General features: G+C 34.6%; 3 protein-coding genes across 4 annotated transcripts; 1 reads left to right on the top strand and 2 right to left on the bottom strand.

Moving 5' to 3' along the window:
• Positions 1-9,050: 9,050 nt before the first annotated feature.
• On the top strand, positions 9,051-9,686 carry LOC123208650 (late histone H2B.L4-like). Its single transcript, XM_044626171.1, has 2 exons — positions 9,051-9,230; positions 9,315-9,686. The coding sequence occupies exons 1-2, from the start codon at positions 9,051-9,053 to the stop codon at positions 9,684-9,686; spliced, it is 552 nt and encodes a 183-aa protein (XP_044482106.1).
• A 32-nt stretch (positions 9,687-9,718) lies between these two features.
• On the bottom strand, positions 9,719-16,087 carry LOC123208931. 2 transcript variants are annotated; one of them, XR_006500871.1, is made up of 9 exons: positions 15,915-16,087; positions 14,204-15,285; positions 13,774-13,892; positions 12,248-13,123; positions 11,854-12,169; positions 11,329-11,494; positions 10,171-10,276; positions 9,869-10,071; positions 9,719-9,760 (listed from the first exon to the last, which is right to left on the bottom strand). XR_006500871.1 is itself a non-coding variant. In XM_044626585.1 (8 exons), exons 2-8 carry the CDS (start codon positions 15,035-15,037, stop codon positions 9,954-9,956), a joined length of 2,535 nt encoding a protein of 844 aa, XP_044482520.1. In that variant the 5' UTR covers positions 15,038-15,285; positions 15,915-16,087; the 3' UTR covers positions 9,719-9,953. The 2 variants fall into 2 exon arrangements, 1 of the variants encoding a protein (XP_044482520.1); XM_044626585.1 differs by having other exon boundaries at positions 9,719-10,071.
• Positions 16,088-23,272: 7,185 nt separating this feature from the next.
• LOC123207251 (uncharacterized protein At1g08160) lies at positions 23,273-24,456 on the bottom strand. The gene is made up of 2 exons (XM_044624608.1): positions 23,756-24,456; positions 23,273-23,522 (listed from the first exon to the last, which is right to left on the bottom strand). Exons 1-2 carry the CDS (start codon positions 24,345-24,347, stop codon positions 23,416-23,418), a joined length of 699 nt encoding a protein of 232 aa, XP_044480543.1. The 5' UTR covers positions 24,348-24,456; the 3' UTR covers positions 23,273-23,415.
• Between the last annotated feature and the right edge of the window lie 1,211 nt (positions 24,457-25,667).

Here is a 25,667-nt window from a genome sequence, read left to right as displayed (position 1 = left end):
TATATATATATGCATAAATAAATATATATATATATATAGAAATGCAAAAAAGGGCAAAAAGGGAAAAGAAAAAAAAAAGAAAGACATAAGGTTTATATATAAAGGGAGAGTAAAGTCAACAAAGACATATCATCTCATTTTTTTTTTCTATCATCTTCTTCTCCCGTAAGAAGCTCCAGCAGCCAGCCTCCTTTCATGTTCTTTTCTTTGCTTTCTTGAAGCCAAAGGAAGAAGTTGAAGGAATATTAGAAGATAAAATAAGAAGAAAAGAAAAGGAAGCACTTGGAAGCTTTGGTAACCAAAGATCTCCTTCCTTCTTCTTTCATCTATGTTTATATGCATGTTATGTGAATATGTTAGAGTGTTTTGGTATTGATTTAAAGTGATCTTGGTGATAAAGGAAGCAAAACAAAGAGGAGGAAGCTAACTTTCAAAGATTTGACTTAAAGCAAGGTAAGGGGTTTCCTCCTTGTTATGTGATATGTTTTAGGGTTTTGGTTCCTTAGATCTATATTATATATGTTGATTTTGATGTTGAGGAATGTTGTTTTGCCATTTGGGATATCTATGTATGTGATTTTGTTCATGGCAGAAAGTTACAGAATATTTACAGTTTTTGCCACTGAGTTCGTCCCATGTTTTGGCTGCCTTATTGAATGAATTATGAGTGATATTATATCTTGTTGGAAAGATCTTTGAATCCTCTTTCCAATGATATATAGCTTGTATGAATTAGAGATCATTTGGACTGTTAAAGATTGTATAAACCGAAAGGACTGTTTTACTAAAGAAAAACAGGGGAGGCAGTTTTTGCCACTGACTTTATCTGCTGTTTTGACTGCCTGATTGAATTAATTATGAGTGCTATTATAGGTCGTTGGAAAGATCTTTGAATCCTCTTTTCAACGATATATAGCTTGTATGAATTAGAAACCGTTTGGGATGTTAAATTGTATGAAAAAGAAGGTTGCCCTGTTAAATGACTGTTCTGTGAACAGTGTTTCGCAATTCTGGGCAAGAAAGAAAGAAAGAAAGAAAGAAAGAAAAGGAAGAAGAAAGGAAAGAAAAGGAAAGAAAAGAAGGAAAGAAAAAGAAAGAAAAATAAGAAAAAGAATTTGGGACTCAAGATTTAGGGGTCGTCCCAAGAGTAATGTCTGGTGAGTTATGAATAAAATTAAATGGAAGCAAATTTAGTAAAATATAAGACCCGTATGTATGCTATAAACTATGAGGGGGCACTTTACACTACACCGCCCGCAGTAGGGCACGTCCGCAGTAGGACACGTCCGCAGTAGGACACGTCTGTAGTAGGACATAGACCCCCAGTAGGGTCCGCTCGCAGTAGAGCATGCTTGCAGTAGAGCTTAATTCAGAGTCAAAAATAGTGTAGTGAAAGAAAAAGAGCTTGAGCTTAAAAAAAAAAGTGTCAAATCTCTATAGTTAGCTTCCAGAAAGTATTAAATAGACACCAGATGGGACAAAGTATGACCCAAATAGTAAGGCCAAACGACTATTTCCCACCCAAGGTATGCTGTAATGACGAGTTTCCACCCTTTAACTATGGAAACACCAAACACCCACCCATGACCGGTTAGATTTAACCAAACCCTAACGGTGACAAGGGTAAAATTGTCATTTTCTCTAGAATATTAAAAATAAACTAAAATAGAATATATTTTGCCCCCCTAAACTTTAAAAACTAAAATTCCCCCCCCAGCCTAAGTTTTCAAAAATCGCAGTTTCACCCTCCCGAAGCATTACCGACGGTCTCCGGCTCCACTGCCGACGGTCTCTCCCTCCCGAAGCATCCTCACCTTCCAGAGAACTCTTTCCTCCCATTTGGACTTCCAATCGGAGTCGGAGAAGCTGTGGAAGACGAAGAACTTCGTCGGGGAAGACGAAGTTCTTCGTCTTCCCAGTCGTCGTCGTCGTCTGGGAAGACGACGTCTTCCCAGACGAAGACGAGACGACGAGACGACTCGTCGTCCTCTGGGAAGACGAGTCGTCTTCATCTGGGAAGACAATCGTCTTCCCAGACGACGAAGACGAGATCGATCGATCTCGTCTTCGTCGTCTGGGAAGACGATTTCTCTTCCCAAACGGCTTATCTCTGCGTCGGATACGTTGAGGTCGAGTTGAGAGGCGCCATCGGTGGAAGAGAAACCGTCGGGAGGGGAAGACGGCCGGTGATGACGCCGGAGAAAGCGACGGAAAAGGGTTTGGAAATTGGAAGGGTTTGGAAATAAACCCTAGGGGGGGAAATGCAATATTTTCAAACTTAGCTTAGGGAAAAAATGTTAGTTTTTAAACTTTTAGGGGGGGAAATGCAATTAAATTTACCACCGTTAGGGTTTGGTTAAATCTAACCGGCCATGGGTGGGTGTTTGGTGTTTCCATAGTTAAAGGGTGGAAACTCGTCATTACAGCATACCTTGGGTGGGAAATAGTCGTTTGGCCAAATAGTAAAGAGTGAACTAAATTACCCCCTCAATCTCTTATAGAGGTTAGGATGTGGGGTTGAGTCCCAAAAGTGAGTTAGAACAGGAAAAAATGATAGTTTACTTAATTTTTCCCCTTACTGAGTGTTCTTATCACTCACTCCCTTTTCTTTCCTGATTGCAGGTACAGGTGATCGAGGTAGCTGCGAGGCAGGGTCAGGTCAGCGTAGGTAGATCCAGCTGGAGCAGGTTATCTCTGGTTTATATTACATGCATACAGTGGCATGTTTTTATCGATTTTTAACTTTTTGAAATTATGGTATAGTTGCATATGATTACTCCTTGTTTTCAGATGCTTTCAGATGAGTTTTCATATGAGTATATACATCTTTTGTTTGCTTCCAGATTTTCAGTTTTCTTGGAATACTTTCTAAACACTTTTAAAGATGCGTTTATTGTAAAGTATTTTTAAAAAGAAAAAAATAGACGCTACGAATATTAATTCGTAACATTCCTCCTTCGGTGGGTAGTACTTCTAAGGAGGGATGTTACAACTCCCCCTTGGATTTTCACCACTTACAGATAATTATATTAACCTTACTAAGGAAAAACTCAGTAGGATAAAAACCTAAGCAAAGGAACATAATTATTTAATATCCTGTAAGTTGGTATTGGACGTGCTTAAACTGTCTCATTAAAAACCTTACTAGGAAAACCCAGTGGGACAAAACCTAGTGAAGGAAAAAAGAGTACAGTGCACCTTTTATCCAATACTTCAAAATTTTGTCTGATGAATGCTCCCCCTGATAAACGTTCCCCCTCTTTGTAGTAGGATTAACTTAATTACTTGTTGAGCCGTCGTATACTGATGTTATACACTAACTTCTCAAATGTTGATGTCAGCAGTATCTTAGTCAACAAATCTGTAAGATTCTCACTGGATCTTATTTGCTTGACATTAATCTTTTTATTCTGCTAGAGCTCATGAGTGTAAAAGAACTTCGGTGAGATATGTTTGGTTATGTCTCCTTTAATGTATCCACCTCTAATTTGGGCTAAACATGTTGCATTGTCTTCATATAATATGGAAGGAGTGTCTGTTGTAGAAGAAATACTGCATGTATTTCGGATATGGTAGATGACAAACCGTAACCATATACATTCTCAGATGGCTTCATGGAAAACTAAAATTTCTGAATGATTTGAAGAAGTTGCAATCAAGGTCTGCTTGGTGGAGCGTCATAATATAACTGTGTCATTATAAGTAAAAACATAACCCGTTTGTGAACGGGTCTTATGGGGGTCAGAAAGATAACCAGCATCTACATATCCAACCAAACTAAGATTTTTAGGGGATTTGACATAATAGAATAATCTCAAATCTTTAGTTCCACATAAGTAATGAAATATATGTTTGATTCCGTTCCAGTGGCGACGGGTTGATGTAGAGCTGAATCCGACCAATAAATTAACTGCGAAGGATATATCCGGTCTCGTGCATTGGGCCAAATATAATAAGGCTCCAATGACATTAAGATATGGTACTTCAGGACCAAGTATCTTTTCATCTTCTTCTTTAGGATGAAATAGGTCCTGTTTTGGATCAAAAGACCAAACAACCATTGGAGTGCTCAAAGGATAAGTCTTATCCATATTAAAACGTTTTAATAATTTTTCAATATATGCAAATTGATGGATAAATATTTCATTTGAATGTGCTCGATCTGCAGGCCGAGACAATATTTTGTTTTCCCCAAATCCTTCATTTCAAATTCTTTTTTCAGATATTCAGCAGTTTTTGAGAGCTCTTCAAGAGTTCCAATTAAATTCATGTCATCAACATAAACTACTATAGTAGTAAATCTCGATTCTAACCTTTTGATAAAGACACATAGACATATAGGGTCATTCACATAGCCCTTTTTTTTTTCAAATATTCATTGAGGCGATTGTACCACATACGTTTGGATTATTTTAATCCGTACAATGATCGTTGTAATTTAATTGAGTACATGCCTCTTGAATTGACCCTTTTTGCTTCATGCAATTTGTATCTTTCAGGGAGTTTTATATAAATTTCAGTGTCGAAAATCCCATACAAATAAGCAATAATTACATCTATTAGACGCATATCTAGTCCTTTAGAGACGGTTAAACTGATTAAATATCTGAATGTGATTATATCAATCACAGGTGCATATGTTTCATCAAAGTCTATATCGGGTCTTTGGGAAAAGCCTTGGGCTACAAGTCTGGCTTTATATCTAGTAATTTCATTTTTCTCATTTCTTTTTCTCACAAATACCCATTTATATCCAATGGGTTATACATCTTGAGGTGTTGGAACTACAAGCCTAAACACTTGACGTTTTGCTAGAGAATCTAATTCTGTTTGAATTGCTTCTTCCTATTTAGGTCAATCATGTCTTTGTTTGCACTCAGCCACAGTATGTGGTTCAAAATCATCATCATTCAGAATTTTAGTAGCTACTACAAATGAGAATATATCATCAATTATAATTGTTTCACGATTCCACATCTCTCTTGTATGAACATAATTTAAAGATATTTCAATATTCTTATTTTCCTGTTCATCAGGACTTTGTACCACTTCAGGGGTTTGTGTCACTTCAGGGACTTGTGCCACTTTAGGGGTTTGAGTCTCTTCAGAGACTATAACCTCTTCTGGAGGAATATTAGAGAGTGTGGATTTTTCAATTATCTTAGGATCATCATGATTGATATTTGTTTGATTATTTACCTTTCTTTTTCGAGGAACAGTGTCCTTCGATCCAACAGGTCTATCACACTTCTGGCGTGAGGTAGATTGATCAGTCATGACACGAATGGACTATTCAGCAGTCATATTGATTCTTGTTGGTGCATTAGCAGCTGGAACATGTGATCTTGTCACTTTTGTCGTATCTACAAATGCATTAGGTATTTGGTTGGTAATAATTTGTAAACGCACTATCCTCTGTACTTCAGTTTCACTTTGGGATGTGCGAGGATCTAAATGAGACATGGTAGGTACATACCAAACAAGTTCATGTTTAACTTCAGGAGGTATTTTCTTTTTCCCTAAAGACGAAAAAGTTGTCTCATCAAAGTGACAATTTGTAAATCGTGCAGTAAAAATATCACCTGTTAATGGTTTCATGTACCTGATAATGGATGGTGAATTATATCCAATATATATTCCCAAACGACGTTGAGGTTTCATTTTTGTGCATTCAGGAGACGCAATAAAGACATATACAACACAACCAAATATTCTCAAATGAGATACATTAGGTTGGTGACCAAAGACCAATTGTAAGGGAGAATATTGATGATAAGAAGAAGGTCACAAGCGAATTAACGCTGCAGCATATAATATAGTATGTCCCCACATAGAAGTAGGTAATTGACTTTTTAGTAATAAAGTGCGTGCAATTACCTGGAGTCATTTGATAAGAGACTCAGCTAATTCATTTTGTGTGTGGACATGCGGGATTGGATGTTCAACCTCAATCCCCATAGACGTGCAATAATCATCAAATGTTTTGGATGTAAATTCACCAGCATTATCTAGCCGTATTGACTTGATCGAATAATATGCGAAATGTGCTTTTAAATTGATAATTTATGCTAACAGTTTAGCAAATGCAACATTTCGAGTAAGCAATAAACAAACATGAGACCATCGTGCAGATGCATCAATTAAGCCCATAAAATAACGAAATGACCCATTTGGTGGATGAATTGGTCCACATATATCCCCTTGAATCCTTTGCATGAATGATGGGGATTCACCTCCAATTTTGGAAGGGGATGGTCTTATTACTAATTTGCCTTAAGAACAGACGGTGCAGAATTGTTCACTGGACAATAAAATTTTATGATTCTGTAATGTATGTCCATATGAATTTTCAATAATCATACACATCATTGTAGATCCTGGGTGGCCTAAATGATTATGCCAAAGCATAAATGCTTTTGGATCAACAAACTTCTGGTTCGATACTACGTAGGTTTCAATTGTCTTTATGATTGTATAATACAATCCAGATGATAAAACAGGCAATTTCTTTAGTATAAGTCTTCTTTCGGAGGCATTACTAGTTATACAAATGAATTCTACACCATTTTCACTCATGGTTTCAATATGATAACCATTATTTCTTATATCTTTAAAACAAAGTAGATTTCTTCTGGATCTACTTGAATATAATGCATCATTGATGTTTAATTTAGTCACATTGTTTAACATAATTATATATAGTATTTACTTTAGCCTCTATTAGTGATAAAGTTAAAAAAAATTTCTTTTCTTTTAATATAGTGAGGGTGGTTACATTATCGACCAAACACAGATTTCCATCATCAGCTTTTGAAGTTAACGCTTCAAGTTTGGAGTCCATTTCCTTTCACTTTAAAATTTACATTAGTGATTACAAAATTTGAAAGGAAGAAACATATAGTACTAATTACACACTATAATATACATAATTTCTTAGTCTTGAAGAAATTCTGAAAGATCAAAGTTTGCCAGATCTACAGGGTCTGGATTATCAACACAATTTGATTCGATCTTTTGGTCTGTATTTTTAATAGATGCTTGGTATAAATCTACCAGATGTCTTGACATACGACAGGTACGTGACCAATGACCTTTAGAACCATATCTATAACATTTACTATCATGATTCTGTGATTTACTTTGTATCATTTTCCCTTTATCTTGTTTTGCTTCATCTCTGGTCCTTTGAAGGTGGAAAGATGTTCTATTATGACCACATTTGGATCGAAACTTATTTCGTCCAGGACCTCGTCTACGCCCACGATAACTACTACTAGTAGTTGGTTTCACTTCAGGGAACGGTGTAGTACCAGTGGGGCGAGTCTGATGGTTCCTTAATAATAATTCATTATTTTGTTTAGCCACCAATAAACAGGATATTAGTTCAGAATATTTTTTAAAATTTCTTTCTCTATATTGTTGTTGCAGGAGCATATTTGAGGGATGAAATGTGGAGAAAGTTTTTTCTAACATATTTTCTTCAGTTATTTTTTCTCTACATAGTCTCATTTAGGAGACAATTCTGAACATAATAGAGTTATATTCACTTACAGATTTAAAATCTTGTAAGCGTAAATGAGTCCCTTCATATTAGGCCATTGGTAATGTAAATGATTTATGATGATCGAATCTTTCTTTTAGATTTCTCCATAATTCCAGTAGATCCATAATATTCACGTATTCTGCTCATAGCCCTTCGTGGATATGATGACGAAGGAAAATAGTAGTTTTAGATTTATCCTGCTGGGATGCATCATTTCCTTCTTTTATTGTTTCTCTAGGGCTCATTGATTGTAAATGAAGAACTGTGTCCAAAGCCCATTCAGAATAATTTTCTCTATCTAATCGAAGGGCAACATATTGAAGTTTTATAAGATTTGTCATTTTCACCAACTGCAGGTTGATGAAAGAAATAACAGTTAGTGATATAATAAAGAAAAATTATGTGCGAACTTCAGGTTCTTATTTATCATATATTCACAAAACTTCTGGTTTTATGATTCATATTCATAATATTATATTATTTAAAACTTACATAATATTTTAGATTTCTATTTTATTATTTTCATCACTTATCCAATCTTCAAGTTGCAAGTGGGATGTAGTTATAATAAATGTTTTAGTGAAATATAGGACTTCAGACCTATATATATTTTCTCATGAGTTTATAATCTTCAAGTTACAAATCATATACCGTAATCATATTTAGGACTTCAGGTCCATGTTCATAATTTTTGTAACTTCAGGTTATAAATAATATTCAGAACTTCAGGTCCAAATTTATGATATTTTGTAAACTTCGGATTGTAAATAGGGTACCATTATAATGGAAAATTAAACAGAAATATAACAGAAATTAAAAGTTAACTAAGACATCATTATGATATCCGTATATAAGCAGCATAATGACATAATGAAAATAATGTAATATAACTGAGTAGATTGTACTGATAACGTGTTATAAAATTAATTTAGCAAATATGAAAGATAAAGAAATGAAAGAAGATTAAAGGAAGGCAGTAAGACAGAATTAAGAAGAAAATGAGAAGAAAGCAAAGCAACGAAAATATGATTTTTGGATGCTACAATTACAAAGTATGAGAAGGTATTTATAGAACATTTGGCCACCCTTTTAGTAAAAAAAAATACACTTTGCAAGCTAAAATTGTCAAGACATTTAATGCCTTCTTATTCTCTTTTGCCAAATTTTCTTCTCCTGTGCCAGTCTCTCCAATTTCTTCTTGCAGTAATAAATATTTCCCATCCCTTTTCTTGACTTGATTTGGTGGAAAGCCACCTGCAGCTGTAACAATTATCATATTTTATCAGTAAAATTTGCGTAGTCTCCCTGAGCATCGCAAAGTCTCTGTCCTTATCAACATTTACCACGTTGCCAAACAATCTGCAAAGCTTCTTGACATGTGTCGGACACATGTCTCTCATAGCATCCACCTTTAACGTACAGTTATAAAACAAATGTAGCAGCCATGCATTTTATCCTTTTCCACCTTCGAAACACGAAGTACCAGCAAGGTTTTAGAGAGAAAAAAATGCCTCCAAAGCGTTCAGCTAAAGTGGTGGTAACTAAGAAAGTTGTTCAAGAAACTGTTCAGGTTTCCATACTTGAAGCCAAGAAAAAAGCAAAAGACCCTGGAGAAGATAATGAACAACCACAATTGAAGTCCATTAGCATTGAAGACAAAGGAGGAGGAGGAGAAAAGAGCGAGACTGTTCGAATTGCAGTGCAAGAAAAGCCAGAGCAGCGTGAGCCTTCTACTTCTTTGGAACAAGAAGAATGACAACAACGAAAACAGAAGAAAGAAGAGAAAGATCAATTGGGCAATGAAAAGTCCAAGGGCAAAAAGCGAAAACGACGTAGTGGAGGCGGTAGTGAGAAGTACAAGACTTATGTGTTCAAGGTTCTGAAGCAGGTTCATCCAGGAATGGCCATATCGTCCAAGGCAACGACGGTCGTCAACAATTATATGGCCGACATGTTCGAGAGGATTGCAGACGAGGCGGCTACGCTTTCTAAGTATAATAAACGGATGACACTGTCCTCCAGGGAGATTCTGGGAGCAGTGAAGGTGGTTTTGCCAGGCGATCTCGGCAAGCATGCCATTGCTGAAGGGAACAAGGCTGTCACTAATTATCTGTCTCATAATGTTAACGACTCAAAATCTTAGAAGTGATCGTAATCAGAAAGTTCTCCGAATAATTTGTAAGCAAAAGATATTTCCACTCGCTAATTTATTTAGATCTGAAAAATAAATCAACACCATTTGTTTCATCAATCATACACTCAACTATGACTATATGGATCACAAGGCAAGAAACCAAAAAAGAAATTAAATAAAAAAAGAAATACCCGGAAGACTCCAGGGGGAAAAACTGATTAAGATTCTATACTGTGTTAATCCAACTTCTACCCTTTCATTTAATTCTCGTTAATATCATAAGACAGAATATACACGAATCACCTCCACTACAGGAGCCCGACACATTGGACACTTTCCTCCACTTTCGACCAACTCATTTGCACATTTTGAACATGAGCACATGTGCCCACATCTGTCATAAAAACATAGAGGAAAAAGAAAAAATGTGAAATAATTGTTATGTGGCTCTTGGATCCAACAAATCTATCAAACAGATTTACTGAAAACTTACCTGTACAGTAAGGAATCAATATTGCTATCAGAACATACACAGCAAACTCCCTTCCTCACATAATCCCATTTAGATCTGTCTTCTGGCATAGTGTCTTCACATATTCCTTCAAACAAAAGCAAAATCACATTAACTGTCAACTTATAAAACTTGAAGAAAAAGCAGTAACTATATCTACAGGGTTAAAATAGAGCCTTCGAGAAAAACCTATTACTCTACTTTCACAAATTTTCTTTCCCCAGTTTTAAATCATTGAAACAAAACGCAAGAAATAGTCGAGATAACACTAATTGTGGATACTAGATTTGGGGGTGCAAACAAGCCAAGTTGGGCTTAGTGATTGGCTCAAACTCGGCTCAATTATATATACACAGAGCTCAATCTCACCAAACCAATAAGATCTCAATCGCTCGAGGCAAAACAGTTAACTCGAACTAGACTTAAAAGGTTACATTTTAATTCCATAATTTTAAAAAAAAAAAATTGAATCACATAACTTATACATTAATCAATTACCCCGACATTCAATATTAAGAAATAAGATTTTAAGGATGTAAGTATAAATCTGAATCTTTTAAAGGTTTATTGATATTTTACTCGTAACCAGTCATGAGCTCACAAGCTCACTAAGCCAACAGATATCAAGTTTGAGCTCAATTCAAGAGCTGAACTCGAGTAACTCAAGAATCAAGGTAGGCTTGGCTCGAGACAACCAGAACTGCGAGCAACCCCAACTATCTTGGATAAAACTATTTGCAATAATAATATGTATTAATTTGTATACTAAAAATGATGTCACCATGTGATTAGATGATATTTTATCTTTATTTCAAAATTATCAAATCATATAGTAACACATCATTGTTAGTATACAAATTAATACTTATGGATAGTGTACTTAGTTTTATTGTGCTAGATTTAATTCCAATAATTTAAAGTGTTATGTTCTAGAGATATGTTTCCATAAATCTTTGCCCTCCCTCTATACATATATATTAGGGGTAGAAACGCTAAAAATTAACAGCAACAACATGTCAATGGCCATATCCCTGGAGGCATATCTTCTCTCTATGAGAGGGAAATGTAGGGTGAGCAGCAGGTTCAATTCCAAGCATATTATGAGAAAAGAAAAAACTATTCATTAAACTAGAGATCAACCTGGTGAACCAGCTGAACGATCCAGCGCAGCAGATACTTCTTGCCTTATTGAGCGCTGCAGCTCAAGTTGCATATCCATGCAGGCCTCCAGCATCCTCTGCATGTTATTCATCCTTTGCTGCAGCCTAGTCATGTCAATCCTTAAATCATTAATGATCTCCCACTCCTGCAGTAAATCAGCGGGGAATCAGTACACAAACTAAATGCAGATAAGCAAAAGACAAGTTAGAGAGTAAAATTAAAAACTAAACCATTGAAATATGTCATATACCATTCGCTTAAAAAAACTAATAGACTATTAAAAAGATTGCCAGCAACAAAGTGCAACTTTCTCCCACCATTGTCCTCATCATTTAGATCCCCAGACCAGCTAATATTTAGCTTTACCAGCCTATTTCATGAAAGATGACACTAAAATTTCACCAACAATGTGCGGTATATAATTGCTATTACATAAATTTTCCACTTAATTAATACGTTTTCCAGAATAATATCAAACTGAAACAAAAGGAAAAGCAGACGTACAATCCCAAAGCGCTGATGGATGTCATGGGGTGGCCAATGATCCTGGTGAGATGCATGATCCCAGAGTGGCTGAACAGGGGCTACTGGGGGTGAAGGCATACCAAGTGGTGGACTCTCAACTGCATCCCGTTGGCCTTCAGTCTGATCCCCATTTTGCTGCTCTAGATCTTGTTCTTCTGATGCAGCTGCAGCCGCAGTAGATGTTGCATGTATTTCCCAATCAATTGGAGCATGACTTCGCCTTTCCACATATGATTGTATCAGTCGATCAAGACTCTCACGGAAACCACTACGAAGAAGATTAGACACACTCCTCCTACAAAAAGGATAAAACCTTCCTTTAGAATTCTCCATTTTTGTACCAAAAGAAAACCATGTATTGACAAAACATTACCTGCTCAGGAGTTCCCTGAGTTCCGTATTATACACATTATCATCATCAGGTAGATAAACTGTATCCATCCTTCCAACAGGATAAGTTTCTGTATCGGCAGGCCCTTCTAACCAATTCCGTACGGCCTCTTGAAAACCATCTTGTAGATGATCATGTTCTGTGTCTTGGGTCCATTGGTTAGCAGCACTTTCCTGGTGATTTTCATTAACATCTTCTCCATCATCATCTCTCCATTCATTAGATTCTAAACTAGCCCCTTGCCAATCTATTTCTCTTTCCTCATTTCCAAAAACTTGTTCCTGCCAATCCTCTACAATAGCAGCAGATTCTTGCCCAACCACATCTTCAATCAAGTTGCCTTCTAAATTATCTGCAGCATGTGTTGATCCATGAGTTGCACTTTCCTCACGACTTCGCTGAGCCAGTTCATATGATACTTCACCAGTTTCTCCCAGATGAGGATTCACTGCATGTTCATTTCGCAAAGTTTCTTGAGACAATTCATTTGCAGTATTGCCCTGCCAGTCTTCATTCAAGCCCCGTCCAGCATTATATCTCCTCTCAGTGATTTCAGCATTGGCTGACCTTTCCCACTCTCTATCCTCATTTTCAGACACTTGTTCCTGCCACTCTTCTACACTAGCAGTGGTTTCTTGCAAATTTACATTTTCAATAATATCAACTCCTATATCAGCTCTACCATCTGATGAACTGTGGCTTGCATTTTCGTCATTATCAAGTTCAGATGGTTCACGAAAATCATCCATAACTTCCTGTGAATTGTTTGTTTGGAATTGTTCATTTCGGTTACCATTGATGTCAGCGTTAGATGAGGTATCAGAATGGCTGCTGCTTAACCTGGAGATAAATCCTTCCCTGATAGAAAGAAACAGATCAGATATATTACACCATCAATAAATAGCTCCATGACAAACTATTCTACTACTATATCATACAATCACAGAATTAAAAACAAGATCCAATATTTTAATGCAACAATCATGACATAACTAATGTCATAATCCAATAGCACACCACATTGAGCACTTAAACTAACAAAAATAAAAATTATGCAGAGGGGAAACAAATATGAAATTAATTGAATAAATGAAAAAAGCACTATACACTAATGTTAAAAATGGATAAGTAAAAACATCTTCTATTGAAGAGAAATATAATAATCAAGACACTCAAGGACAAATTATAATTTTTTCAAATTTTGTTCATGCCTTAAAGCACACACAATCTTTTCTAGCATGCACAAAAGAGGCAGTAAAGTTCAATGTAAGCTACATGAAAAGTACACCAAAATTGAGTTTCACACGTGCAACCATGAAAGTTGCAAAAAACATTCAGAAAAATGCTGTATAAAATATGAACAACTAGGAAAAAATGGAAAAAGAAAAAGAAAAGCGCATGCACACTCTCCCTCTTGTATAATACGTCTAAACAGACTGTATGTCTTTGCCCTCAATTTGCCCGAGTTTAGACCAGTATTAGTAAGTCTGGAATAATAAATAGCATACCTTAGACCAGAAACCGTATGTCTTTGCCTCAACAAACCTAACTCCCTAGCTGCTGTGGACCTGGGTCTCTCATCCTCAACCACTCGGTCATTTCGCAAGAACCTACCTCGAAGTAGCGACTGCATATAAATTGATTAAAGGGATAAATATAGATATAAAGAATATTCAATTTGACTACAAATATTCACTATTGGAGAATTATACATAAATATGGTAGTCATATAGTCAATTTTTTGAGAAGAAACTCTGTCAAAATCATTGACAGAAAAAAAATAATTACACAAGAGTGAACAAGTTATACACAAAATTTTAGACCCATCTAAAGATCATAAAAAGACCAATACCAATAAAGTATAGGGGCATTCATATAATCATCGACAACAAGAATAACAAAGAAATTTAAACTTTGATTAGCTTTATAGCATCTCACTTGAATGCGGTTCCGATAAGCAAAATTTGATACAGCTCGATGCTCCAACAAACCTTGAAGCTCCCTTTTCCTTTCACTTTCGGCATTTTTAATCATGTCAAGCAAAGCTTGTCTGCCACATAATCTACGAATGCCCCTCCGGCTCCGGACATGCTCAGTTTGGTCATTTTGGTTGACAACCAACCCATCAAGAACTTGTTCAATCTGACCACCCATTTCGGTTGTTTGTTCTTCTCTGCTATCACCACAAGCACCTCTTTGCTGGCTATTCAGTTGCACCCACCCTCTTATAATTCTCACCCTCTCCTGCTCAGTTTCACCCAGCCATTCAGCCCTTGGAGTTTGGTTCATACGAGAAATATTAGATGGGCATTCTCTGGCCCCAGTATTCATCCATTCCCGAAAAATTTGCCTTACCCTCTCCCTTTCAACTTCCCCTAAACGAGAAGAACGATCATAATTAAGATTGCTAGGATCCCCATGCCCATTTTGTGTCCCAAATCGATTTGGAGACCATTGTACAAACTCATTTTCACTCACACTTGCTTCCTCAGATCCACCACCATGTTCACTGCCTAGGCTTTCAGACATATCTGTCCTTGCAAGGTCAGCAGTCAACCCATTAACCTCTTCTTCTGGCAGTCTTTCATTGACCCTCTCATGGGAATGACTTGCCACGTGTTCATCCTCAAACTCCCGCCACATTTGCAAGAGTGGGGATGGTCGGGTGCTTCTGCTCTCTTCACCTCCTCTCCTCCGTGATGTTTGCGACCGAGACTCGCAAAGGAAAGAGGAATCAAGCACAGAAACATTCTGCAGACCAGCTATAGCCATTACTTCAAAACTAAAATTACAATCAACCAAAACTTATCAACCCATCTGCTGAAAATGCTTTAGAAAGTGCATTTATTTACAATTAATCCAAGCAGACACTTCCTTTCAAGATCAGATTATCGCAAAAAAATGACAATCATCTCAGTTTGTATCATCATCCTCGCCATTATGGTCATCTTCACTGTCTTCAGACACATGAAGACAATGAGATAAAACCATCAGATCGACCCGGCATCAAGTCTTCAAATCTGCATGAAAATTCAACAAATTAACTAGCACTTCATTAAACTTTATGATGCATCGACAGACTGGACGTCATCTCCCATATTTTAAAACACATCACACACAGTAACTTTTATGATGGAAGTTCAGAAATCACCGACCCATTAAATCTATCTAATTTTCAAATGCTCATTTTAATTACAAAAAATTAAAAAATAATAATAATATATTGAATATTAAATAGTAAAATCCATTGCCTGTAAGGTCAAAAAGCTGAGCCAAAAACATTTTTATATATCCACTCAATATGTCAATGCTCTGTTTGTTTACCGAGAAAATGTTCAACAAGAAAAGTAATGCACATATTAAATCTCAATATTCCCATTTTGTTTTATAAAGCAATCTCAACCCGACGGTAACACGACTACAAGCCCAAATCCAATTGCGCCTGTGAAAATCTAAACAACTGCAGCTCAATAGATTGAAAACTTTATCATTTTTCATTAATTTCTCGACCTCTGCCAGCAGTCAAACAGCCGTAAACAACAAAGCCATATAAAAGTCAAATAAATCCGAAACAAAAATAACCACAAACAAATTCCAAATCGAGATCGACATGGACATACATGGTTAGGGAAAACAAAACGAAACGCACCGTTTAACAGACAGAAACCAAGCGCAATACGTTGCAGTGTGGAGCGGAAGTAAAGTTAAGAGGCGGACAAACAAAATTGTGAAGAAAAAAACGGAGAGAGAGAGAGAGAGAGAGAGAGAGAGAGAGCGAGGGAGGGAGGGAGAGGGAAGAGAAGAGATTTGATAAATGAGAGGAGACACGTCATCTGATCTCACGGCCTGAGCCTATAAATCTTGCCGTAACACAAACGTCCAAACAAATATTATGTGGGCTGTTAAGCAATGAGAAAGTGACAGGTGGCATCTGTCCCTTATGGAAACTTTTAAATCTTGAATTCAACGAGAAGTGCAGAGCAAGCTCTCTGGACTCCTTTTAACGACACCGTTTTGTTAGCGCACGTGTGATCCGCGCGCTTGTTGAACAGTTGGGCAGCCTTAGTGGAACGCGTCTTGGGAGATTTCAAATTTGGAGCAAGTAAATCACAATATTTTCTTAATTATGATAATTGCCAGATTTCCTTTTTATTCAAAAACACTGACACTCAAATTACATACCTCATATTATATAGGCCATTGGACTATTTTCTCTCAAGTTTTAATTTAATCTTAAAAAAATATATTCACAATAGTTAAACTCATTCATGAGCTAATTATCATAAATATATTCACAACAGTTGAAAAACTCAAATATTCATTCATAAGCTAATTACTGTTAAAATTTTTAATTAGATACAAGAGTAAAATAATTATTTTACCTTTAACCCTAAAATCTTAAAATTTTATATTATTTGTCTCTCAGGTTATTAAAAGGTAATATTTTACCTTAATTCTCAAAGTTTAAAAAATTTAAATTTTACTTTTAAGATTTGTTTATATTCTCCGACCAACGACTAACACTTTCCATTCATCTTCTAGATTTGACCACAAAATACAGTAATCTACCACCACAAAGGATAATGAAGCACTAGTGTGACGAATCGAAGAGAAAGAAGCATTGACGCTTTGAATCAAAGAGGGTTGTCACGTTTTCCTCCATCACTGGCTTCATTTTCCATCAATTCGCATGACGAAAGCTTTGTATAGAGCCGATTCAACCGAAATTAAAGCCAATGTTGGAGCAAAACGCAACGGAAAACACGATGGCCCTCTTCAATTTGTCGTGTTAGAGCTTCTTCCTTTGTTGTGGGACATTGTTAGCGATGGCAGAGAAAAGGAATGATAATAGAGCAAAAAACCCTAAGGGTTTGTAGGGGTGAAATGTTATTTTTTCAAAGTTGAGACGAGGTGAAATGTTATATTTCAATACCTAAGAGGTAAAATGAAAAAATATATATATATATTTTTTAATATGAAAGTAAATTAATGATTTTATTCTTACATTTAATTGAAATTTTTAATAACAATTAACTTACAGGTGAATGTTTAAGTTTTTCAACTATTACAGGTATATTTTTGAGGTTAAACTAAAACTTGGATGAGAAAAATCTTTTAGCCTATTATATATCATTTAAAAGGTTCACCATAAATAATAATAATAATAATTCTAATTATAGTAACATATAAAAGTGATATTAAAAGTTAACAAAATTTGTAGTGTATTAAAATTTAAAAAAAAAAAAATCTGAATTTGAACCTTTATTATAATTCTAAAACTTTAATTTATTTGATATAGTGGTTCAATCACTATACTTTATTGGTCACAAGAACTTAATATAAAAGGCATAAAAGAAAATTGAATCAATTATACATATAATATAGGCGCAATGAAACATAGGAGTAGATAATCAAAAGTTGGGGAGCCTACAAAAATAGTAAGTTTTGTCAAAACTTGCTTGAGAGCCTTATTTTTATAATCATTGTTTTTCTCTGTTCATTATAAAGCATACATGACCCGTTGTCATAACTGGTCCGGTAATTTTCCTAACCTAGCTTTCCCTTCTTTGTATTTTTAGATTGAGTGTTCTTAATCTATAAGCCATCAGAAAGTTACTTTGCCTTCTTTGTATTTTTAGATTGAGTGTTCTACTTTTTGCAGGCTTTGCTTAATCTTGCACATTTCAATAATATTCTTATTATATGCCTAATTCAGTGTTATAATTTAACCATGTCTTATAGGGTGAGTTACATTTTCCCACTTACAAAAAATAAAGCTTACATTTTCCCATTTAAGTTTACGCTTAAAAACACTTTTTCTTCCCTCAAATTTATAATTCATACTTTTTAATCTTAAACCTAACTTTGTTATAGAAAAGAATTTTGATGTAATATCGTACATTTTAGTTATTATATTTTATATAATTATTTTGTTTTTCAAAATTATCATAGTACATGAAATTTTAAAAACAATATATTATATTACTTTTCTAAACATTAAATTTGTATCAACGTTTTTTTTTTTTTCTCACTACCATTATAATTGTTACCATTCCAACCCAGCAAGCCACCCTTTACCTTCGCACCCACCATCTCTTAAAGTCTCACCCCCTTAGCACACATCAAGTTAGTCTACACCACCATTACTATTGCTGTCGAATCATCATGTCTCTCATAGGGTTTAAAATTTCTATTCTCACCAAAACACTAACGTTTTCCATTGTATTCTCCACTTTCAACAATCTAATTCTCATATGCTCTCTTTTGGTCCCTTATATTTTAACATTATTTTTATTTTTTAAAATTTTTTTGTGAATCATATCAAATCGATCTATAAACCAATTTAAAAACCCTTGATATAGCTCATATAGTATGTAAATTGTGTCTTTTTTCTTAACTCAACCCCTTAGACATTTCTACTGACATTAGATATCTCTAATGCTGATATTACCACGTCATTATTTATGAAACATAGAAGAGAATTATACCACAATACACAAGTATTTTAAACCTAAAGAATAAATAAACTCATAGATGTGTTTGAAAAGGAATGAAATGTAAGACTCAAATGATGGGTTTATTTTTATTTTTCCTATGTGACTATATTATCCCTCATAATTTAAAAAACTATAGAAAGTAAAAACCTTTAATAGGAAATAGTTAACACCAAACAGATTAATTGAATTCTAAGCTATCTCATACTATAGTCAAATAAGAAAGAGTAATAGTTACAAAAGAGTAGTTGGGAGTCAACTAAATTCAACAATCTGTAATAAGAAAGAGAAATCTATTTTTACCAAGAAGTTCCCTAAGGGCAGCAGGTTATTCTAACACTTAAAAAAGGGCGTAACAAAGTTTTAAAAAGTTTATAGAGTCGGTTGCAAAAGAAAAATACTAAAAAATATGAAACGTAAGGTTAGATAAAATGAATTTTTCAAAATCCAATTTTAAAAAAAATAATATAAATTTTTAAGATTTATTAATAAATATACAAACAATTTTACTCTTATTTTTAATAAAAAATTATTAACAAAAATTAGTTTATTAATATATATTTAAACTTTTAAAATATTATAAATATATTTTTAAAAATGAACTAAAACTTGGTTAAATCATAGTCTTTTGGCCTCGATATTTATATTTAAGATGTCGGTCGCCATTAAGGAGTTTGCGAGAGACAATATTATTTTAATTTCCAGCAATCCCTAGCTTTTCCTTATCTTGTGTCCTGCAGGAGAAAAGGAATGGCGTTGACTGATGCCAACAAATCAGGTCGATAATTGTTCATTATTGGAATATTATTATAGGCCTTAATGTTGGCTCAAAGTCGGACCATTCCCTAATTTATCTCATTTAAGGAGTAGCATCCATCCACCAAGTGCCCACTATCCAAAACGGTGTCGCCGGTCCCAGTTTTGTCAATCTATTAATTAATCAATCACACAATTCATTTTCATGACCATGAAAAGTTCATAAAATTCAAGCCCAAGATTGTGTAACATTTTTATATTTGTACAAAATATTATTATTAATTTACATACCCATTTAATTATTCTAAATGAATTGATAGGCATATAAAAAAACAAAAATAAATTGTACAATTAATTAAGGGAGGGTTCATTTTGGGTCAGCATTTCAACAATCAAATCATGGAATTTTAGCATCTAAATTATATTTAATTGACTTAAGATTAAGAATAAAAAAAAGGCAAAAAGTGAAAGGGCACACTGATACAGTGAAATACAGAAAGAACAAAGCAGAAAAACACATCACAGCGAAACAAATAAACGGAAGTGATTTGAGAAGGGGACCCATATGGATGATCATGCGGCCCACAATATGCTACCAGTTGTCTTTTGTTAATGGCACATGTCAAAACGGGACCCAGAATGGACTCATCATGTACCTTAACCACATCACATGCCTCGCCAATTATTATGCAAGTACATCAATCAAATTACCTAGTCTCATATGATTACCCCACGTAATTATCATTATTATAATAATTAATTAATTAATTAATCTTGATTATCAATTTCTTTCTTTTGATACTTCCAAGAATTTAAAGCTCCTCCAATTCTTATCCCATGCATTTTTAATTCATTTGATAGCAATCCTAAGTATGATTTAAGTATCTATTACAGGTGAATGAAATAAACATTTTCCTTCCCAATTATTGCTAATTTATCTTAATCCACTCATGTTTTAATACATAGAAACATCACAAATTTATGTTGTGATTAGAATATATTAATACTATAAATAACTAGACCTCTCACCTTAAATATTGAAAAAGTAATAAAATTATGTGTGTATACTTTTAAATATATAATAAAGTATATAGATGATATATCATTATATAATTAAATAATTTTAAATTTAAAATAAAATAATATTCAATTAAATGATAACAAATTATTTCTATATATAACTGTTTTTTAAAGAACGAAATCTTATGATTGATTGATGGGCATCAACCAAAAGGGTAATTGCTCGTATATATCCATAGACACCGTGACAATAAATTGGGAATTAAAAGCAGGTGGTGAATGTGTTAGGTTGCTTGTCATTCACTTCCTTCACATCTTCCTTCTGGATTTCTATTTCAAAGAAAAACTCCACACACATCAAGACAATCTTCATTATTTCTTCACATCTGTAAATAATTTAAAAAGTTTAACACACAGTGGCCAAAAGATGTCGCTTTGCCTATAGATAATGGGGCAAACTTGAGCCTAAAGAAATATCTTTGCATCGCCTGCCGGGAGGCTATTACACAAATTGATTAGAAATTTAGCATGCTATGTTTCTGGTACTTCGGCTTTTAATATGTCAATGTGGGGTGCATCTCAGGGAGAGAATTTAAGAGCCCCCTTGTGCGAAGAGACGTTTGCATCTCTGGGTCGGGTAAAATCAGTGACTGTGGACTCAAATTGTTTTGCTCCCTTGGCGTCTTACAAGGGATATGAAAAAACAATTAGGTCCCATTCGCCATATCACATCACATTGATGAAAATTCAACAGGGAAAGTGTGCAACAGACACTTGGAAGTTGTTGTGTTGGGTTGTTGCGTTGCGTTGTGTTGTGTTGTTCATGTGGTGGGAAAACTTTGTTGTCAATTGGCTGAAAAATGTGCTACATGTGTTTTATGTTTGTTATCTGCCATCTTTACTTGTATATTGATGTAATTAATGAATTGAATCACAACACAATTATATCCTTCGTACGTACTTGAAATTAAAAGTTATAGGGATTCAATAAATTGGATGTGTCACAGTTTATATCAAATCTATTTCGAATTCAATTGATTACCAATCTAATGAAACTAATATTCTTTTTCATATTATTTTAAAATAGGTGATTTATCGTATTGTATTAATAAAAGGGAGTTATCATCTTTTTATAATAATATATTAGATTTTTCTTAGATAAACCTAATAACTCACACTAATATCTATTTTATCTATAAAACGTTTAATATATTCAATAAAATTGATTATAGTATGTTTACGAAACTTAATTTATTAGACTACACATTTACCCGGGTTTCATTAAATTAATACGATATCAATGCTTGCTTAGGTCCGATAAAATTTTTACCATATTTATCAATCAATTTGGGACCACCTACTATCTATACCCCTTGAGGTTTGATGTAACAATGAATTTCCCCACAAAAATCTCTTCCTTATTGACAAATTATTTGACTTTGTAAACAACTAAACTTTACACTATCTCTGGTTAGTTAATATATATATTTATTGAATTGTTCTCTTGTCATCTATTTAACAACTTAACATAGGGGAGCTTTGTTGTTTAATCAAATGGTATCCAATGTTGTTTAAACCAATTAATCAAGTATAAAATCATGTAGTGCAAAATTTAAGTCATTTCTTTGGCGAAAGAGAAAAACTGGTAAGCTCGCTCTTCCTTAGCTTTTTTTGAAATGCCAACAACAAATGCCAACTTTGAATTTCTTCAGAGTGTAGTAGGTACAACTAAACTGACATAAACAAAATTAATTGTGGGGGGGACTGCAAAGTTAAAGGCCATTGAAAATTGCTTTGAAAATTTTCCAAAATCAACTTAATGGAAAAAGATAAAAAATTTTGTTGGTTAGGATAAGCCTCACATTCAGGCTTTTGCGTTAAGGATTTGGTGCAATAATGTGGCAATTACACCTGAAATGTAAGTTGTGCTTTCTAATTCTAAACGGTTCATAATTACCCAAAATCGAAAGAGAAGTGACTTCTTACCACCATCTTACTTTGTTTTAATATGAAAGTTTGATCACTGGCATTGCTGGTGGTACAGTTCGGAAGCGTAAAGGACTGATGACCAATTGTTTGCCCCAATCGTCAATTTCTCCGTATTCAATAGTTTCAGTTAAATTATTTGGGTTTGTTCATCTTTCCTTCATATTCCCGATTTTAATTGATGTCGATCGAAAGTTCAAGTGAGAGAAGAGAGATCGTCTAAGAAGAGAAAATATCAAAAGGGAGAGGTTGTCGGTAATAATGTCAAAGTTTGAAAATTAAATCTTAAAAGGGTAAATATTATTTTTTAAAACTTGATTTAGGATGAAATAATTAATTTTTAAAATTTTAAAAAAAAAAGATAAAATTTTAAAGGATTAAGATTTCCTTACACTTAATAAACCATAAGTAATTAGGTGAGATTTTCAAAATTAATATATAAAAACTTAAAAAAAGATGAAACTTTAGGTAGGAGTAAGCCCTTCGGCCTTTGTTTTAATATCAAAATTCGGAAGCACAAAGGACTGATGATGACCAATTGTTTGGCCCAAGCGTCAATTTTCAGATAAATTATTTGGGTTTGTTCAGGTTCTCCATAAACAGAGGATTTTTTTTTTTTTTTTTTGTGAGTGTTATCACTGAAACTGAAACCCCGATAAAATTCTTTTTCAATCCCAGTAATCGAACCAAAAAAATCGATTTGTTTAAAACCCTAACCAGTAACCAGAACTCACCCATACGACTGAACCACTTAAGAAACTTCCCTTTGCTCTGTTATTTCATTGCTTTCTGTTTCTTGCAGACATGGACATTCTCAGAGGTACATGTAATCATCGCATTAGTTCAAATTCATACATCAACAGGTGATATAAGAGAATGTTTTGGCTGACCCTTTTATTCTCTAGTGTCAACACTTTTTCCTTCAATGTTTCTTGTATGAAACTCCAGATATCTCATAGCTTGATTGGGCAACGCTGAAGACTTCCGAACTAAAAATTGAACTGACAAAAAAAGAAAATCTTAATATTATATATAATATCCAAAATCTTAATCATAAAAATACTTCCCACATTGGCTCCACACAATCAGCTACATTCTTTTAGTAATAAACACCCTTGAAACTTAAAAAATTCGACGACAATTAATTCTACATAATACAAAGTGAAGAAATGTTATGAATAATCTCACACAGTTATTAATAATAAAGTGATTTTAAATTATAGATCAATCTCACAGTCAGTTCTTTCGAAATTCTTGGATGAAGAAAAGCGAACCGTCACTGGAGAACATATAACTCTCAAGGTACGATGATCTGACTTCCACAATCCAACCTTGAACCGAATTTTTGCCTTAACACGAACGTCTAACTCAACATGTCCGTTGGATTTGTCATGCCTTAAATCATTTGAAATGGATTTGGATATGGCGATATTTTGAGCCACAAGATTGGCCTCTAGATGAGTCACATTCCGGGTGGGCTGGTGGAAAGGCTCGAGCGTGGTGAAAGCAATGTTTTGACTCTCATACGCCACTGAAACTTCGATGCTGTCGTAGTAAATGGAGGCTCTGCCGTTGGGGTTATATGCCCTTATGGTGAAATCAAACGTGGAGTTGAGGTGGCTGTTGTTGCTGAGGTTGTAGTTGTGAATTGAAGCGCCTTCAATGGTGTAAACAAGACGCTTTGGCTTCACTATTAACCAAAGGATCAGCACGGCTACGCCCACAATCACTATTAAGCCGAGCAAGAATATTGCAATGTGGCTCAACAGCCCTTTGCGTGGTGGATGGGCAGTGTGCGGCTGCGTCGTGACGCTACCGTTCGCCATTGTCTTCAAGATTTTGTGGGAAGGTCTTGCTGCATATTTCTATTGTAACGATTAAGTTATAATATAAGAGGAAGTTTATTTGGGCAAGCCCTTTGTTCTCTATTGTCCCTGTCTTTCTCGTTGTCATAAAACACTTTTTACTTTAACATTTCTTGGATGAAACTCAAGATATCTCAGAGATTCTGGTTCTATGGTTCATTACAAACTTTTTAGTTTCTGTTACTTTACAAAATCATCTTATATCAATGGCTATGTTAAACCGAAATAAAAGAGAATATGCTTCCATTTAGACAAAAGTCGAGTCAGACCAAATCAGAAGTCCTTTAAAAAAGTGGATTATGCTGATAATCCCTCTAGTGCAAGCAAGCTTGGTGAAAGGCAATACATATATACAGAGAAAAAGGGTGTTTTAAGTGCGAAAGAATTAGTATTCTACTTGATAAATGTATGGTTCTTGCTTTGCCTCCAAGGCAACCCATCATGGCTTTTTGAACTCTAGTCCTTTTTCTTTTTCTTGGCTTCGATGGTGAACAAACATCTTTCTCAGTTTGCAGTACTAGGCATCAATATTAATGTATCATTTGGTTTTGCTCGATTAATTTGTTTCTATATGCATTATTATATCTCAATCTCTCTCATCATCAAATGCATGTGGCAGATGAGGGCTCTGTTTTGGTAGTGAAATAGGATGGAAAGAAAGCAGCGGTCACCAAGATGTGATGAAAATAAGCTGAAATTTTGGCTTTTTTATGATAAAGAATGGATGTCTCAACTCAAACGAGAAAAGCATATAGACAGAGAAAGGAAAAGGCATCACATTCACCTACACCAAGGGCTCCTTGTTCAAGGAGAGGGCCAGGCCATACCTATGCTAAAAGAGCCTTAAAATGTCCAAATTATCAGTTCGACCCAGTCCAAATCTGCGCTGTCCCAACTGACAACTACTGATAAATAGACATGTCTAATAAGTGAAGTCCTTCAATGGTTTTCTCATTCATTTAACTATGGTGAAGTCTGTCTCCATAACGATATAATCTAAGCAGTGTCTCATGTATTTATATTATTAATGCAATAAGCCATCAGTGGCTTCAAACTTACACAAAATTAAACATTTTCTCTTTATAAAATCATGAACAGTTAAAGACAGTCCTTCAGATATATTTTACAAAAAATCGATCGAATCAAAGACAAACACACGGCTAACTAACCAATTCATCGCTACCAGCCATATGTTGATCGAATTAAGCTGAGATCACTTCTTGAAATAAGGCAGGCTAAGTAAGCTCTATCCTTTCTAAATGAAGTCATAAAATTGTTGGC

The sequence above is a fragment of the Mangifera indica genome, chromosome 2 (genome assembly GCF_011075055.1).
Source record: "Mangifera indica cultivar Alphonso chromosome 2, CATAS_Mindica_2.1, whole genome shotgun sequence".
Taxonomy (NCBI): Eukaryota; Viridiplantae; Streptophyta; class Magnoliopsida; order Sapindales; family Anacardiaceae; genus Mangifera; species Mangifera indica.
This window is presented reverse-complemented; position numbering and strand designations above follow the sequence as displayed.